Raw genomic sequence first — 17686 nt, forward strand, 5'->3', positions numbered from 1 at the left:
GATTGCTGATTGGCTATTCGTCATCACTGATAGCCAATCAGTAATCAAGTCAAAAGGAAACGAATAAAGAAAAAACGTGGAGGGACGCTTTTTTAAATCTTTGACGCGTAGACATTTTTTATTTCGCGTGGCTGTAGGCGATCGTAAAAAAATAGGACATGTTGCTCCGTACATTTATGCGTCTACAAATTAAAAAAAAAAAAAAAAATTACATACAAGAACGAACGTATGCACTTATGCTTCACATTTTGACATGGCTTTGTTTTTCCAAAGGTGTTATTATTTCACGTTTTTTTTGTACCATTTATTTCCCTCCATATTCTTTGTGTTTGATTTTATATGTATAGTTTCAATTAAATGTGGAAAAGCGAAAATATATGGTGCTGAACACTTCTTTACTCAACTCTACATGACAATTTAGAGCTTTTTTAAGTCCATTGACAAAATGATTAAAGTATGTAAAATCTTTCAGAATGCAAAAAAAAATTCGTTTGTCTTCATGAAAAGTGTTTATTTGAATTTATTTAAGACCTACCTGGAGGCGGCACGGTGAACGACAGGTTAGCACATCTGCTTCACAGTTCTGAGGTTGCAGGTTTAAATCCTGGCCCGCCTGTGTGGAGTTTGCATGTTCTCCGTGCCTGCGTGGGTTTTCTCAGGTGAATCAGGTTTCCTCCCACATCCCAAAAACATGCATGGTCGGTTAATTGAAGACTCTAAATTGCCCGTAGGTGTGAACGTGAGTGCGAATGGTTGTTCGTTTATATGTGCCCTGGAATTGGCTGGCAACCAGTTCGGGGTGTAACCGGCCTCTCGCCCAGAGTCAGCTGGGATAGGCTCCAGGACGCCCGCAGTACGTAAAATGGATGGATGGACCTACCTGGTACTGCTCACGTGTTTTTGAAACAAATATGAATGTGAGATTTTAATATGTCGTCTAATAATTTCGACGGCAGTTACATGTAGTAATTCCTCCATGAATTCATAATAATTCTCTGACAAAATGAGCATCCAGTCAGTTTTGTATTTACCATTATGAAACATGGCTATACAATCGCTAAAATAAGCACACGACACAGTCATTTTTAATACTATATATAGTATACTATATGTAGTATAGTATACTATATATAGTATTCAAAATTACTCTTCCCATATTTCAATAAATTCTCGTACATCTCTTTGAGGCTCTTTTTTTGTTTCATTTTTGTTTTGTGTAAAATGAAATAACAACGTATATGTAGTTTATTTTATTTTATTTTTTATATAAATGGAAAAAAAAGATCTACTTATATAATATATTTTGGGAAAAAAAGAAGGGCTAAGTTTGTGTCCTGGAATCTTGAATTTTGTACACATTGATCGGTCTATTTCTTACACGCAGGTTGTCTTCAAGGCAGTTGATAGGTCATCCAGTTTCGTATGATGATGGGTTTGTGAAAATGAGTGACGATATTTAATGTTCAAACTGATCAACTTTATTGTTTTTAGCAAATCATCATGAACTTAGAATTTTATGGCTGCAACACGTTCCAAAAAACATGGGACAGGGTCATGTTTACCACTGTGTTACATGACCTTTTCTTTTAACAATATTCAATAAACGTTTGGGAACTGAGGACACTAATTGTTGAAGCTTTGTAGGTGGAATTCTTTCCCATTCTTGCTTGATGCACACCTTTAGCTGTTCAACAGTCCGGGGTCTCCGTTGTCATATTTTACGCTTCATAATGTGCCACACATTTTCAATGGGAGACAGGCCTGGACTCCAGGCAGGCCAGTCTAGTACCCGCACTCTTTTACTACGAAGCCACGCTTATGTAACACGTGCAGAATGTGGTTTGGCATTGTCTTGCTGAAATAAGCAGGGTCGTCCATGAAAATGACGTTGCTTGGATGGCAGCATATGTTTCTCCAAAACCTGTATGTACCTTTCAGCATTAATGGTGCCTTCACAGATGTGTAAGTTACCCATGCCATCTGTACTAACACAGCCCCATACCATCACAGATGCTGGCTTTTGAACTTTGCATCCATAACAGTCCGGATGGTTCTTTTCTTCTTTGGGACCAGACGTCCACAATTTCCAAAAACAATTTGAAATGTGGACTCGTCGGACCACAGAACACTTTTCCACTTTGCATCAGTCCATCTTAGATGAGCTCGGGCACAGAGAAGCCGGCGGCATTTCTGGGTGTTGTTGATAAATGGCTTTTGCTTTGCATAGTAGATTTTTAAGTTGCACTTACGGATGCAGCGCCGAACTGTATTTACTTTGGTACTTTGGTTTTACTAAAACTTTGGTTTTCTGAAGTGTTCCTGAGCCAATGTGGTGATATCCTTTACGCATTGATGTCGGTTTTTGATGTGGTGCCGCCTGAGGGATAGAAGGTCACGGGCATTCAATGTTGGTTTTTGGCCTTGCCGCTTACATGCAGTGATTTCTCCAGATTCTCTGAACCTTTTGATGATATTATGGACGGTAAATGATGAAATACCTAAATTACTTGCAATTGTATGTTGAGGAACATTGTCCTTAAACTGTTCGACTATTTTCTCACGCACTTGTTCACAAAGAGGTGAACCTCAACCCATCTTTGCTTTTGAATGACTGAGCAATTCAGGGAAGCTCCTTTTATTCCCAATCATGGCACCCACCTGTTCCCAATTAGCCTGTCCACCTGTGGGATCTTCCAAACAGGTGTTTGATGAGCATTCCTCAACTTTCTCAGTCTTTTTTGCCACCTGTCCCAGCTTTTTTGGAACGTGTTGCAGCCATAAAATTCTAAGTTAATGATTATTTGCTAAAAAAAAAAACTACTTTGTAGTGTATTCAATTAAATATAGGTTGAACATGATTTGCAAACCATTGTATTCTGTTTTTATTTATCCTTAACACTTTAACCCAACTTCATTGGAATTGGGGTTGTACATCAAAGAAGTAATTGCGTTCCTCAGGCCATTTGTTTATCTGCAATGTCTCCCACTCACCTTTACATGAAAACACTTCCTTGGTTTACAATACAATAGAGAAGTCATAAAAAGAGTTCTGCATTATATTACCATAGATATCGATTAACATTTGGTGTGTAAGACCCACATTAACCCAGCCATCCAGGCGACAGAGAAGTACATAGTTGATTCATGGACAAGAGCGCCACCTTTTGGACAGAAGGGACACCAAATTTGGGCAGAGGGCAGGGTAAGTGTTCAGACCACGCCCATAGATTTTGAGGCTCTGTAAGATCGTGACAAAGAATTTTAGGCGGGCTTTTTGGTCTGATTTTGAGCGCAGCTGCATAATATGGAGGGAAAAAACAAAGTTTTAAAAATACTTTAACTAGCCCAAACCCAGTGTCTTGAAGTCTTCATTTGTTCCTGTTCAAGAGAGGCTGCCCGTAACCTTCAAAAACCCACCTCAGTTGTAAAGTGTAATTAATTGGTAAAGCCAACTTTCCCAGCAATTGCAATCGACAGGAGAAAACATTAGTTTAAAAACCAACCCACTTACATCTGGAAAATGCTCAGTTTGAATTCTCTCTTCTGTAGAAATGTGGAGTTCTAGACATTGTTTGGAAGGAAACATACTTTGATGAAAACATTGCCTGAAGGGAAAACATTAAGTGGGAAAGAACTGATCGGTGCTTAGCGAAAATGACCTCCAATACTTTAAAGTAGAAAGCAAAAACAGAGAGACATGGAATATTATGGAAGACAATCATCTGAATGGATCAGAGTAGCCACGTTGGCCAAGACTCAGCCAATGCTCGGCTCCGGAGTGATCAACAATGGTCTGAGGTTACCTGTGAATACTGTGACAATTAGAAGACACCTGTGTGAAGCTAATCTATCAGCATGAAGCCCTTTTAAAGTCTGTAAAAAAAAAACAATTAAAAAAAAAAGTGCTCAAGAGTTTACATTTTCCATCCATCCATCCATTCTTTTTCCATACCTCTTATCCTCACAAGGGTCACAAGCGTGCTGGGAGCCTATCCCAGCTATCTTTGGAGAGGCGGTGTACACCCTGAATTGGTCCCAGCCAATCGCAGGGCACATAGAAACAAGCATTCACACTCACGTTCATACCTACGGGCAATTTTCAATTAACCCACCATACATGTTTTTGGGATGGGGGAGGAAACCAGAGTGCCCGGAGAAACCCCACGCAGGCACGGGGAGAACATGCAAACTTCACACAGGTGACGCCGGATTTGAACCCAGGTCCTCAGAACGGTGAGCCAGATGTGCTAACCAGTCGTCCACAGTGCCACCAAGTTTAAAATCTGTCAAACAATAAAGTACGTCGAGTGTCTCAAAGAGAACTCGAGAAACATTTTGCTAGCATTCAGGTAAGACTGTTCAAACACTGAATTCATGTACATTAGGAAGACTGTAAAGCATTGTTGGTGCAAGCATTACAGTATATAGTGTTAGGGCTATTCATCAAAGTTTTCATTTGCTGCTTGATACATTTTCCTTATTTTGATTTTGAATATAACGTGCAGTGTTCCCAATGGATTGAAAAGAAAAACATAAGGATGCTGAGCTTTACTCACATAAAAACTATTATAAGGATTCTGAACTTCACTCATTTTTAAACACACTGTGACTATTTGGAACATAAGAGCACCTCATTAAGTCCATTTGACACAGACAAGTCATTATGCCTTTCTCCATTTTGTTTTAACCTTTGAGAGCTCTGTTTCATTCTCGCGTAGGCTTGAAGTATTGCATCGGCGCGCTTAACTCTGCAGGGAGATGCAACAATCTATCTTCGCAAAGGCATGGATGTGTCATCTTGGACTGTAGGTATTAACTTGCATAGCCAGCAAGTGTCAACAGCAATTAAGACATTTTAAGTGACAAATTTGAGTTCAACAGAGATTTGTATTTTATTTAAAACAATCATTAGTGCATAGCACTGACTGAAATAATGTGTGTACAGAAGAGCAACAATATCTCTGCATATGAACTTATTCTTTCCACAGTTCACAAGTATATAAACAGAAAAAATTAAATACAGGTACAGAAAAAGTCAACAATTGTGCTCACAAAATTTCCATTGGCCACAAACGGACATGAATTCTGTGCATTGTTATCAAAAACATGGCTGTAAGGCATTTTCCGTTCAATACTTCTAAGGTACATGTGCTTAAATAAATAGAATTATGGCCTGACACAAAACTATGATACTAGTAATACACCAGTGCGAACTCTCGTGGTACTCATACCAGTTATCGAACAAAAATCCAAATACTGGCTCTCCAGAAAATTACGACAAAGCATGCATTTTCCACATAGCTTAAACCTTGTGGCCCAAAGTGAGGCATCTATCTCGTCAAGTCCCTTCAAATTAAAAACATGCTTTTTCATGCAGTGTAATGCCTTTTAGTACAAAGAAAGATATCTTGTCATTTCTTCCCAATCCCAAAAGTCCATCCATCATCTGTCAAAGCATGATGTGCAACTCTAGTGCATGCCAACTTGTTCAGCCCTATTAGTAAGGTTTGACTTTGGCTCCAATGAAGCAGCGATGACTTGAGTACTGCCCTCCGGGGGACCATTTTGGGACCTGCACGGTGGTGGTATGGGCCAGATATGAGGCAGGCCTGTGATTTGGGGCTAGAGCTGGCTGTGTAGCTTGCTGGGTGTACTGCATGCTGGGCCGGTGCAGGTACTGGGCCACAGTGGCTGCCTGGCTCGAACTGTGGTACACTGTCTGACCTTGCTGCTGTGGCTGTGGGCACTTCTGCTTGTTGGCCTCTTTGACATCACTGTCATGTGCACTGGACAAAAAAAAAAGGAATGAAGAGAGAAGAGTTACAAAGTTCATTCGACACATATTCAGTGCATCAGTGTCACCTTGAATTAACACGCACACTGTGTTCCTTCACAACAGTAATATTGCAAGTTTTGATGTGATTTCTAAAAAAAAAAAATTCAATGCCAGATACACACATGAGGAGTTTCTCAACACAGGGGACTAGGTTCTCCCATGTATAGCCTGTGAGCCGCTGTAATCGGGGGGGCCATGTAGGGGATACATGGAGGATGAGGCGTGAGGCAGCCACGCATGCAGCAGCCACCAGAGAGGGGGCAAAACATAAAAACACATGATCTGGAAAAAGAACAAATGTAACAACAGGAGACAGTTAACATCATGTACAAGTAGGATGTCATTGGCGTACTAGTTTAAAAACGTTTACTTTCCCCCAATTAAAAAAAAATCCTGGGTGTCTTAAAGCTTTCAGACTTTATTTAGTCAATCTATACAAAGGATAAATAATTACAGCAGACTAAACATCCACGTGTAACCCCTGTGTAGAACTTACTCTTTTTTGAGGGCTCAGTCAAACAAGCCACTACTCATCCCGCCTGTCAGCACAATGCCGAGTATGGCTTTCCTTACTATGATGACCAAAGGCAGAGAACTAGCATTGGGACTGAGAAAGCGGCCCAGAGCCTGAAGAGGGGGGAAAAAAAGCCTCCATGTAGACAAACTAAATGCAACATTTGTGTTTTCATTTGTGGAGTCAGCACTTCACAACCAAACCGCCGAATTGCATTTGACAATTAGTGTGTGGCTCTGTGCACGTGGGGCTGGCAGCTGACATCGCTGAAATACAAAATGCCCATCGTGCCAATGTCGACAACTTGACCAACCATTCTATTATGTTCTGCTTATCAGAAGCCAAAACTGATAACACTGTTAGCTAAGGATAATCTTTGCTTACCATTTGGCTTTGACATTTTTGCACTAACATGCAGTTTGGCAACTGGCTGTCACTTGAAAATAACAACAGCTGCCTCACTGCCAACACACTGTTGGTCATAATCCGATTTTCCATAATTACGTCCCCTATAACATATCTGTAGACATCACACGACCAGGCGGAACGGTGGACGACTGGTTAGAGCGTCAGCCTCACAGTTCTGAGGACCCGGGTTCAATCCCCGGCCCCGCCTGTGTGGAGTTTGCATGTTCTCCCCGTGCCTGCGTGGGTTTTCTCCGGGCACTCCGGTTTCCTCCCACATCCCAAAAACATGCATCAATTGGAGACTCTAAATTGCCCGTAGGTGTGACTGTGCGTGCAAATGGTTGTTTGTTTGTATGTGCCCTGCGATTGGCTGGGAACCAGTTCAGGGTGTACCCCGCCTCCTGCCCGATGATAGCTGGGATAGGCTTCAGCACGCCCGCGACCCTAGTGAGGAGAAGCGGCTCAGAAAATGGATGGATGGATGGATCACACGACCACCCTGTGACATACAATCAGCCCAACTCCACACTACATCAAAGTAGCCAAAAGGCTTTCAGGATGATAGTCACTTGTGTAGTCATTGTCATATTCCCCACAACACTTTCATAGTAGTGTATTCTAAACGGGAAATGCAGAGTTTGCATTAGCACGACCACATCTCAAATTAATCAAGCTAAACCCACAAATGATGAAAGTTAAAGAGAAAAGTGATGAGCGCTCTCCACAGGTTTGACAAGGGGAAAAAGGTTTGACAAGGGGAACAAAGTGTAAAATCATTACTGGTTGTCTGTCATTGGTGAGATGTAACCGTACCCGCTTGAAGCAACATCACAGAAGCGGTCCAACCAATGTGACTGAGCGAGTTACAGTACAGCTAGTTAGCAAAACCATATTAAGATGATTTAGTAAAAAAATTTAAGTTGGCCATGACGGACCTTATCTATTCATGACTTCAATCTAAAGGGTATCAACTTGGATGAAAGAATACCACAATAATGTAAGTTACAGATCCATTTTGAGATTCTTGCAATAAGACCAATAAGTATTTGAGAAAAGGAAGTTTTCCACTGCATAAAAAACAGGGGAGACATGCTAGATGGCAGGAACATTTCAAGGAATGGGCTGCTAATTGTCTCTTTTAGCCCTCTGATTCAATTGATCAAGTAGTAGCAATTCCATTGTACATAATATGTAAATCAATATTAATATCAACAATACCCAAACCCTTGATAACATTACCTTGCAGGGAGACTTCCAGGAAGTAATCAGCATACTTGGCCATGTAGAGATTCGTTTTGTCTAGACAGGTCATAGGCCAGCCATCATGGAGATCTCCCTCGTGGACTGCGATAGAAAGGTAGTAGTCTATGAAATGAGCTGCTGTGGGGAGGAACAAGTTCCACTGGAAGGATTCTAGCAGGAAAAGCTCCATGTGTAGTAGAGCCTGCTTGGTCAAAACTATGTTCATGGAGCTCATAGACCCCAGGCTGTTCAGAGTCTCCAATTTTGGAACCCTGTCTTCCCGTTCCTCAAATTTACCTGCAGCAAGAAAAGCGAAACATTACCACACACAAAAGTGCATAAAGCCCCTTCCCACACATGAACTCAGTTCCATACTTACTAGCCAAAAGCAGACATGAGAGCGACACCATGTGAAGCTGCTGCACTGTGACATCGTAGCGGTCCATGAAGAGGTCCAGCAGGTAGACAGCAAGATGTCTAGCTGTGGGACACAGCCGGTAGTGGTTGCTGACGATGGCTATGAGGTCTGCAAAGTATCGCCTCAACTTGAGCTGAGGGGACTGGCCTTTGAAGGAGGGCAGCTTGAGCTCCTAATTGACAATAGTTTGTGTTTGAGAACTGTACTATAGCTGTAGTTTGGTCTCATTCTGTCATGACACTATGCTTACTCAGCATACCTTGCACAAAACACAGACTCAAAAGGGGTAGATTATCTGATCTTGAAAATTTATTTGTCGCAAACATAGGGTATTAAAATGTACGGAACTGTTAAAAGAACACTTTGATCATGCATTTATGGGGGGTTGGGGGGGGGGGGGGGGGGGGACAATCACTCGTTTACTGATTGTGAATCATTAAATGAACAGCTACGGTCTAGTATCTCAACAGTGAAAAGGGTGTAACTATTTCGTGTTCGTAGAGCATACCGAAGCAAACAAATTACAATCTGATCTGAAATTCGACAGCGATTTAAGTACATCATCATGCTGAAAGGTATGATATGCTCAATTTGAATCGTGGCAAAATGCAAACTATGGTGCGCGGTGAGGGGGAAAAAAAAACCAAATGGATAGCAAAGCATCTGACATCTGCAATAATGCCGAAACTTTGACTTAATTCAGATTTTGCAGTTATAAAACATTAACTGTTCTGCTCTTTTGTGAGCAGTCACGCTACTGGGACTTTGAGTAATACCTAGTAACCTACCCATTCTAAAATAAAATCAAGCTTGATTGATCTCAAAACAGTTTTGGACAGCAAGTCACCAACAAATAAACGCATGACGATAAAAACCTTCACTCAAGCAGTGACAATAATGTTTTCAGGTTGAAACCAAAGGGCAGAAACAAACCCCAACTGAATCGTAGTTATTAAAATGGTATGCTGAAAACTCTCCACTGAAGCCATTCTCCTACAAAGTGAACCGACACCCCAAATGCCAGTCTGGACACTCACATTGTATCGCAGCGCCTGGTATATATCGGTAGCCAGTTGTCCCTTTCCACCATTGGTCCTCTAGCTCCATTTAACACAGGGGCTTTTGAAACATCTGAAATTGAGCCAAACGTAATTACATTCCACCAGGCATTCTTATTAGTCTGCCCAGAAAGTTCAGATACATTTCGCCATAACGTCTGATTTTGTGGGACGCAGGCAGAGAACTTAACTCTTCACGCTAGCACCAACTGTGAATTATTCTTGATTAATTTGTTTCAAAACACTAAATAATAATCATATTTTTTTGGGGGGGCGGAAAAAGCGATTACTCACCGAGTGAGCACATGAAGGGAATATAGTGGGCCGTTTGCGGCGAAGTAAATTCCAATGTAGTAAACTACCTCGGCTCACTCGTCGAAATCGGTCAGTGATTGAAGCCTCGTCCCGTCCAACGAAGAAAACAGAGCACACGAACACAGCTGCGGCCTTCATCGCCACCGGAAATATCACCGTCAAGGTGAGTAACCATCAATTACAAAATGAAACACGCCGCAATGGATGGTCCCAAGTATATTTGTTCATATCTGATGACAAATTACGTTATGTTATGTTATATCATATCAAATTCAAACATATTGTTTGATCCCAAAACGATTATTTTTCCAGGGGAGAAAAAAAACCAGTGACCTTTATTTAACAGGACTGCGCATCGAATGCATTTACAACTGTCATTGAAAGCAGCACATTGCCCAGTCACCACGGTGAACCAACAGGGCTTTAGCCAATTAAAGGTAAGTAGGTACATTTAACATCCAATCACTGGATAACATTGAGGGCTCATATCACTGCTCTCTATGACTTGAGGGACCTCCCGTTGCGCTAGTATCTATACACCTGAGCCAACGTACTAGTCTAAATGTCCCTTTGATCTTTCATTGCAGGTAGCTCGAGCTTTGAAGTTAATGTAATCTTTTCTATCTTAATCTAAGTTTAAATGTCTTTAATACCTTTAAAACCTAACCCTTTATTTACCCAGGTAAGACAATTGAGAACTGATTCTCCTTTGGAATATATATATATTTTTTTACCAATGTCTTGCTTTTTTTTAATGCAAGTGCAGATAGCTATAAATATAGATAAAATCCACGATTCAGTTTTGTGTTGCTGGTTTCCGGTTCAGTTCGGTATACGCTGAGGCCTAAGAAAATTAATTATGTCTTGTATATTTATTATTATTTTATTTCCATTATTTTATTAATCAGAGTGAAGCAAAGTTGCCATGTTAATCAAAACACCTCAGTCAATCACAAACATTATAGCAATATCACTTCCATGGTACTTCATGGGGAAACTCATTGCGCGTCAGCGTGGATGGCTATGCTGCTACATCGCTGGTGGGCATGACGCAGATGACGTGTCCGCACCGTCATCTTGGTTAACTTGCTACTGTGCTGAGGCGTAAAACAGTCGAACTGTTCCATCCCTAATGTGTGTGTGTGTGTGTGTGTGTGTGTGTATATATATATATATATATATATTTTAAGAAATTTAAGCAGTTTAAAGTGACTAGTAGTGTGATAATCTGGAACAGTGCCAATTGTGCAAATGGTGCAGATACTTCTGAAGATCATGAGTGGCCAGTATGGGTCAACAACAGATGTCCAAATAGTGCAGAGGGCCAAGACGACTACAGTGAGTGCACGAATAATGTGTAATTGGCCCGACAGAGATGTGACAACAATCTCAAGACAAAATAGGCAGCATGTTACGATGGAATTATAAATTAACTGTTAACTGAAGTTAATGGCAAGAAGGAAGAAGGTGTGGGAATGTTCACAAGTTTTAGTTTGCATTGTTCGATAGCGCCTACCTGAGGGAAGGAGCTGGAAGAGGTGGTGACCATTTACTGCAGACTCATAAATATAGTCAGTGTCACACCCAAATATATTTTGTCGAATTTCACCTCCATTTTCCTCTTCTCCAGAGCTTTAAAGTAGCAGTGCACAAGAAGCTAATCTCTCAGCCTGGCAGTCCGGCTAATGGTAAGTGTCAGTGTAACTGATGAGGCTACTGTCCACATTGACCTGTTTACAGACGTTAAATGCTGTAGGCGTGAAGGGTGCCCATGAGAAATAACTCATCCACAATAACTAAAAAAAATCGCCAGTGAAAATGAATCATCATCATGTGCGGTAGTATCTGACATATTAGCCTTCCTCATCAGTCAAAAGCGGATCTACTGAATCACTTGTCGCTTGCAGCTGAAATCATGATCCCCGGTTCGATCGCTTAAGCATTAGTCTTGGTTGAGTCCTGCAGATACGGTATTTTTTTCACTACAATATTAAAATGGATAATATGAATGTGCTGTCAGAAGTCAGATAAGAGTTAGCTCATCCATAATAAACAACTGGAGAGGAACATCAACAAGCCACCCAGTGAGGCACACAGAAAATGATGGCAAGGTTCAAGAGGCCTGTGGACTGTTATGGAGATGCTTGATAAGCAATGTCTGGACTCTGACGGAAACTCACTGTGATTTGCAATAGTGATATGAATTTTGACGCCTCCCTGGTGAGGTGTTCAGGGCATGTCCCACCGGGAGGAGACCCCGGGATGACCCAGGACACGCTGGAGAGACTATATTCTCCCGCCTGGTCTGGGAACGCCTCGGGATCCCCCCTGAAGAGCTGGGTGAAGTGGCTGGGGAGAGGGCAGTCTGGGGTTCCCTGCTGAAGCTAGCTCTCTTTCTCTCTCTCACTCTCTCTATCATCAGTTTGTGTGCTCACTATGTTGCATGTCTGTAACCTCCCTCTTTTGCTTAGTGTGGACACACTGATGTCACCATACATCTTGACCAATCTCATGTGGCTTTAACAGAAAAAAACAACAAGAGCCAGCTCCTGTCATTCACTTTAAAGCGCTGCAAAAACCTGGATCGTTCGCAACCAGCATCACTAACTTGCAATGTACTTCCTCCTCTACGATCTCGGATCATTTAGTTCAGCGATTCCCAACCAGTGTGCAAAGGCACATTAGTGTGCCATGAGCGATCTTCAGGTGTGTGGGAAATTATAAAATTTTACTTAATTGCGCAAACAATTATTCATTTCCAATAAATAATGTATCTTTGGTCATCTATTTATGCCAGTGATGCAGAGAGACAGACAGAACAAATGAATGGTCTTCTATTAGATGGCAGGATTTACATACAGTAATTAATGTATTCACTTTTTTGTGACATTTTTGTTTGTGGGTGTGTTGTGAGATTTTTCAATTGTATAATATGTGCCTTGGCTCCATGAAGGTTGGAAATAATTGATTTAGTCATTGTAGATTCTGTTGTTGTTCTTTTTTTTAAAACATGTACATTTAATAGTAAAGGAAACTGGTATGGGGTGTAAAACTCCCCACTTCCCCCATTAAATAGGTGACTTAATCCATGCATGTAAATTGCATTTTAGGTCAGCAAAAAAGTACATTTTCAAAAACTGCAGCCACATAGGAGACATTGTTTTTGACAATAGGACAGGGAACATTATTTTGATTGACAAGCTTAACTTTATTATATAATGTATATAGTTTATCCATCCATCCATTTTCTGAGCTGCTTATCCTCACAAGGGTCACGGGCGTGCTGGAGCCTGTCTCAGCTATCTTCGGGCGAGCGGCGGGGTACACACTGAACTGGTTGCCAGCCAATCGCAGGGCGCATATAAACAAACAACCATTCACATACACATTCACACCTACGGACAATTTAGAGTCTTCAATTAACCTACCATACATGTTTATCGGATGTGGGAGGAAACTGGAGTGCCCGGAGAAAAGGGTTAGTTTAAATAGTTTAAATATTATTTTCATATTTTTAAATAAGGCACTACCCAATTAAAAACATACTTCAGAGATTGAATATGCAACAGACTGAAAAACAGCCACTGAGCTTGCAGGTCACTTGGTAGATCATGGAAGATGCTTGATGGACTGATTGATCGAACCTTTTTAAAAATAAAATAAAAAATAAAAATAGACACCCCTACAATTTTAAAGATACCCTCTTTTAAAATAATTATTTTAAATAATAATAATTATTATTAGCAATAAACAGTCTTGAGAACCCGTGAGAACTGGTCACAAAATACACATAAAATAAATAGATGTTGCACTTATGAAACAAAAAATAAAAGACAAACATTTGTAAAGACATGATGAAACCTCGTGGGCTCACATCCACTAGGCCCATTTTTGCAGGCCCTAGTGACTAGGGCCTACAAAAATGGTCTTCATCGTCTTAGTTTGTTTCCTTATTTATCTATGTAGTCAGTAGTTAATTTGGTCTTTGGCGTTATCTTATTTTATTCTATTTAATGGCTGCGTCTCATGAAGTGGTCGGCTGAATGCGTGTTGGCTGATGAATGCCCCTCTACTTCCTACTAATAATTACCACTAGATGGCGGAAGAGCAAAAGAAATGAAAAACAACTACACCCTAAACTGGTCGCCAGCCAATCGTCGGGCACATAGAAACAAACAATCATTCACACTCACATACATGCCTACGGGCAACTTAATCTTCAAGCATGTTTTTTTGGGGGGATGGGGGGGCGGGGGGGATGAGAGAGGAAACCTACGCAGGCACCGGGAGAACATGCAAACCCCACACAGGCGAGGCCGGGATTTGAAACCAGGCCCTCAGAACTGTGAGGCAGATGTGCTAACCAGTCTGCCATCATACGTTCTTATAATAATAATAGGCGACCTTGCCTCAGTTCTGAGAACCCGGGTTCAAATTCGGCCTCACTTGTGTGGAGTTTGCATGTTCTCCCTGTGCCTGCATAGGCTCCAGCACTCCCGAGACCTTAATGAGGATAAGCGGTGCAAAAAATGGATGCATGGATGGTACGGAAGATGAATGAATGAATGAATATCTCTATTTCAGTCTGCAGAGATAAGTGGTGTTCGCATTGTGGAGAACCTAGCAGAAAATGCCTTATTGATAAATGCACCAAACGCATCATGTTTAGATGGCTAAGCCATCTATATCGCTCTTGATGCTCCATTTTATGGACTTAAAAATGCTAACCCCCATGTCGAACTAATTGCACCTCAGATTTTCTGCTCCATATAATCCAAGCAAAGAAGTATGTTAATAATTAATAAACCGAGGGCACTTGGAAGATTCTGAATTGAAATACTAAAAAAATACTGGTGCACATTGCAAGACCTTTTTTTGCCTCATGGATCCATTATTAACATACTTATAGTTTGATCAAATTCCACCATTCACCGGGTAATTTCTCATATTGAAACAACGTACTGTAGACACGGTAACTTACAGCACAATATTATTGTGAAATCTGGCCAACAAGAAAAAAAACCTCACTATATTAATGAGTAAAAGTATTAATTAATGTATGTATGTATGAATGTAATTATAATATTGTAATATATATGTAATATATGTAATATATATGTAATATGTAATTATATATGTAATATTTCCTGACATGGAGACACATGGCTTTTCTTTTAATAAAATCTTTGAAAAATGATAATATCATTTATTTGAAATAAAATGCTCCAAATGATTATGCACAAGTTTAAAAAAAAATCTAACTATTAGGTTGTCTGTTGTTACCCGTTACCTGTTACAGCAATGGCGGACACAGTGGACGACTGGTTAACACATCTGCCTCACAGTTCTGAGGACCCGGGTTCAAATCCAGCCTCCCCTGTGTGGAGTTTGCATGTTTTCCTCGTCCCTGCGTGGGTTTTCTTTAGGTACTCTGGTTTCCTCCCACATCCCAAAAACATGCATAGTAGTTTGATTGAAGACTCTAAATTGCCCGGAGATATGAACAGTGAGTGTGACTGATTGTTTGCCTTAATGCCTACGCTGCGATTGGCTGGGAACCAATTCAGGGTGTACCCCGCCTCTCGCCCACAGTTGGCTGGGATAGTCTCCAGCATACCCGCAACCCTAGTGAGGATAAGCGGTGTAGAAAATGGACGGATGAATGGAAGTTACAGCGGCTGGTTTTTCTCCTTTAAAATAAAACAACAACAATTTGCCCCATTCTTAGTGTGGTTGTAGCTAGTCGCTCTTCATCAAATCAAAATGAACGGAGCAACGAGTAGTGGAGCAGCCGAATTACACTCCTTAACCTTTATAATCATCATGTCATCAAACAGCGGTCGATTCTCCCTCACCCAAGTGAAGAAAGTGCTGGAAAGAAATGTAATCCGTTGCTAATGGTGCTGACAAATGTGCTCTGACTCTGTCACCATTTTAGAGCACAATCAAATTGTCCCACAGAATTACATTACACTGTGATTTATCATATAATTCCATTTTCATGTGCACATCAGGGTGCCCCACTTAGATGTATTTCTTGCTGCAGTTGAAAACCCACCACTATACTCTCATGCGTTCTTTCTTCTTGTGCTTTCTACCCTCATTCATTCATTCATTCATTTATTGTTGTTGTTGTTGTTGTTTTTTCATTTTGCTGCAGGCGAAAGTTGCACTTGCACTTTCATATTTCCCATCATCTTTATACTATGTCAGCTGAATCTGAAGGGATGACAATGAGCTATTCACAGCTGCTGCCTCCATGGAAGAGCCCACATGCACACTCTCATCTCCAACATTGTCATTTAGTCCACAATTTTGGGTTTTGGTTCTTTTATGTTTAAAAAAAGCTCCAAACCCTGTGTTATGGGAGTGTTCTTTGGATACCCTGTGCAAACATAATTTGGCAGAAATGCATGCCTTGTGTTAATGAAATGCCATACATTTCTGGTCTGGAAAGTTCTGTAACCTTCAGGTCTTTTAAAAAAAAAAACAATTTTTTTTAACTGCAATTACACGGTCGCCAACAAATTGCCAGTGAATCATGTTTCAAATAAGTTAAAGTTCAAACACCACAAAAGTTGTACAGTAATCCCTTGTTTGTCACGGGGGTTAGGTTCCATGACCACCCCAGCAATAGGTGAAATTCAAAAAGTAGCTATCAAATATTTTTTGGATTATTTATACATATTCTAAAACTGTGTGAATGTCCCGAGACTTTTATTAATCTCCTCCACACTGCTTTTAACCTTCACCATATTCCTATAGAAAACTAAACTTCTAAACATACAGTAATGCACAGTAGTTCTGGACACTATGTACATTTTATTCCTTGTAATATGTGTTTGAATGATTTCTTATTTATTTACAGTTTTAATGTTTTAGGCTAGGAAACATTTATTTTACCACTCAAAAATACAGTCAAAATTTAACGTTGGATTACAGGTGAAAGGCTTTATTTCACCCAGCAACAAAGGATTTACTCTGTGTTTCGTCTCATCCTTTAGATTTTTGTGGTGATGGTGGTAAAATAAGAAGAAGAGGCATAGCTAACGGAGGGACTCATCTTTTAAGCAGAAAACATGGCCACGGGATCCATCCATCCATCCATCCATTTTCTGAGCCGCTTATCCTCACTAGGGTCGCGGGCGTGCTGGAGCCTATCCCAGCTGTCATCGGGCAGGAGGCGGGGTACACCCTGAACTGGTTGCCAGCCAATCGCAGGGCACATACAAACAGACAACCATTCGCACTCACAGTCACACCGACGGGCAATTTAGAGTCTCCAATTTATGCATGCTTTTGGGATGTGGGAGGAAACCGGAGTGCCAAAACCAAGCTAAACTTGCATTTGGAGTGCCAGGAACCGCCCCTTCTTTTAAGGAAATGTTGTCAAATCCATCCCATAATCGCATTTTGACAGCTGTATTTTCCTTCTACCTACTGTATACACAATGCGCACCTGTGGTGCTGAAGAAAGGGAGTAGTAAGTGGAGCATTACTGAATACTTTACTGAACATACTTATATCAAAACTATACATTGTTAGGGAGCAAAACACGTAAATAAACCAGAAGTTCGGCACACCAAAAACTAAGATGCGGAACACATTCATTGGGCCTTAGGTCTATGGGGGAATTATGTCAAACCACCACCCCCGCCACACGTATTAGAATTGCTGGTATCCATGCTAAAAAAATGTAAGACTTATCCGCATAGTAATTTTATTTCCTTAGGTTTTTCAGCGAAATGTTTAATTTTAAAGCTGACCACACTGTTACCTCCATCTCTGGAAGTAGTAACATACTTGGTTTATGGAATTATAATTGCACACGTGTGCAAGGTATATTACAAATTCATGGGTGAGCATTTCGACTAGCTTGTACAGTGTTTCTCAAC

General features: G+C 40.8%; 1 protein-coding gene across 1 annotated transcript; it reads right to left on the minus strand.

Annotated features, from left to right (window-relative positions):
- Positions 1–5442: 5442 nt before the first annotated feature.
- On the minus strand, positions 5443–9525 carry ccnj (cyclin J). Its single transcript, XM_061690433.1, is given in 7 exon segments — positions 5443–5568; positions 5570–5786; positions 5959–6118; positions 7998–8297; positions 8380–8590; positions 9456–9500; positions 9502–9525. Coding segments are annotated over 7 exon segments (1083 nt in total).
- Positions 9526–17686: the final 8161 nt, after the last annotated feature.

The sequence above is a fragment of the Phycodurus eques genome, chromosome 11 (assembly GCF_024500275.1).
Source record: "Phycodurus eques isolate BA_2022a chromosome 11, UOR_Pequ_1.1, whole genome shotgun sequence".
NCBI classification, from domain to species: domain Eukaryota; kingdom Metazoa; phylum Chordata; class Actinopteri; order Syngnathiformes; family Syngnathidae; genus Phycodurus; species Phycodurus eques.